The sequence below is a fragment of the Chaetura pelagica genome, unplaced genomic scaffold, assembly GCF_000747805.2.
Source record: "Chaetura pelagica isolate M959 unplaced genomic scaffold, ChaPel_1.0 scaffold36, whole genome shotgun sequence".
NCBI classification, from domain to species: Eukaryota; Metazoa; Chordata; class Aves; order Apodiformes; family Apodidae; genus Chaetura; species Chaetura pelagica.
In genome coordinates this window covers 1,673,763-1,674,574 of record NW_009953726.1, presented here as the reverse complement: position 1 = coordinate 1,674,574, position 812 = coordinate 1,673,763, and the positions used below count along the sequence as shown (strand labels likewise).

The window sequence follows — 812 nt, the reverse complement described above, 5'->3', positions numbered from 1 at the left end:
CCTGCACATCCTCCTGAGATGCTGAACAAATATCCCAACATTTCACGGTCCCGTCACCACACGCTGAAAACACGACGCTGTCACACGCGTGTGCAAACCTGACCCCGTTAAGGATCCCAGGACAGCTCCTGTATTCCCGCAGGAAGTTTAATGTTTCCCTGTTATATACCCTAATTGACTGATTGGAACAGGAAACTGCCACAAAGCGGCTGCTTTGAGACTGTTTGGAAATGTCCATATCCAGTAAGTAAGCAGGTTCCTCGGACAGTACAGAACGTTTTGCTATGCGCAGACTAGCAAGCTGCTCCTCAATCTTCTCCATTGCTGTCATCTCAAATGCTGTTCCTAATGTTGCCAGACACCTGTAATAAATGAAATCCAAGGTGAGTTTTAATTAAAATAATACCAGCCCAAAAGTTACGTATGAAAAAGCATCCGGCACAGAGATGATGAGCGAAGTCAAGATTCCATTACCCTTATGTCCTACTCACTACAACTTCATTTACAAGAACAGAGAACTGGAAAGGACTCCCTGAGTTAAGGAGTTCAGCCTTTTGTGACTGTAAGCACTACACCATATAATCCCCTTAAAAGATTAAATAGTCTGTGAATCCTGTGAAAGTCACGCATCTAAATTTGCTTTATTATTTTTATATAATAGTCAATTTATGTTCTTCACCAGCAGAATGACAACGAAGTCATCACGACTACCTGAGGAGGAATAATTGATGCTCTAAGAAATTGCTAGCAGGCACAGCCCACAAACAGTTACATCAGTACATCTGCAGAAGACTTCTTAGGTGCTTCAAAAC

The 812-nt window shown here is 42.4% G+C and overlaps 1 protein-coding gene across 1 annotated transcript in view; it reads right to left on the bottom strand.

Annotated features, from left to right (window-relative positions):
* Positions 1 to 331, bottom strand: part of WDR89 (WD repeat domain 89) — a 1,535-nt gene extending 1,204 nt beyond the window's left edge. Inside the window, exon 1 of the mRNA XM_010000672.1 lies at positions 58 to 331. Coding sequence (XP_009998974.1) covers positions 58 to 331 — 274 coding nt within the window. The remainder of the gene's footprint in view (positions 1 to 57) is intronic.
* Between the last annotated feature and the right edge of the window lie 481 nt (positions 332 to 812).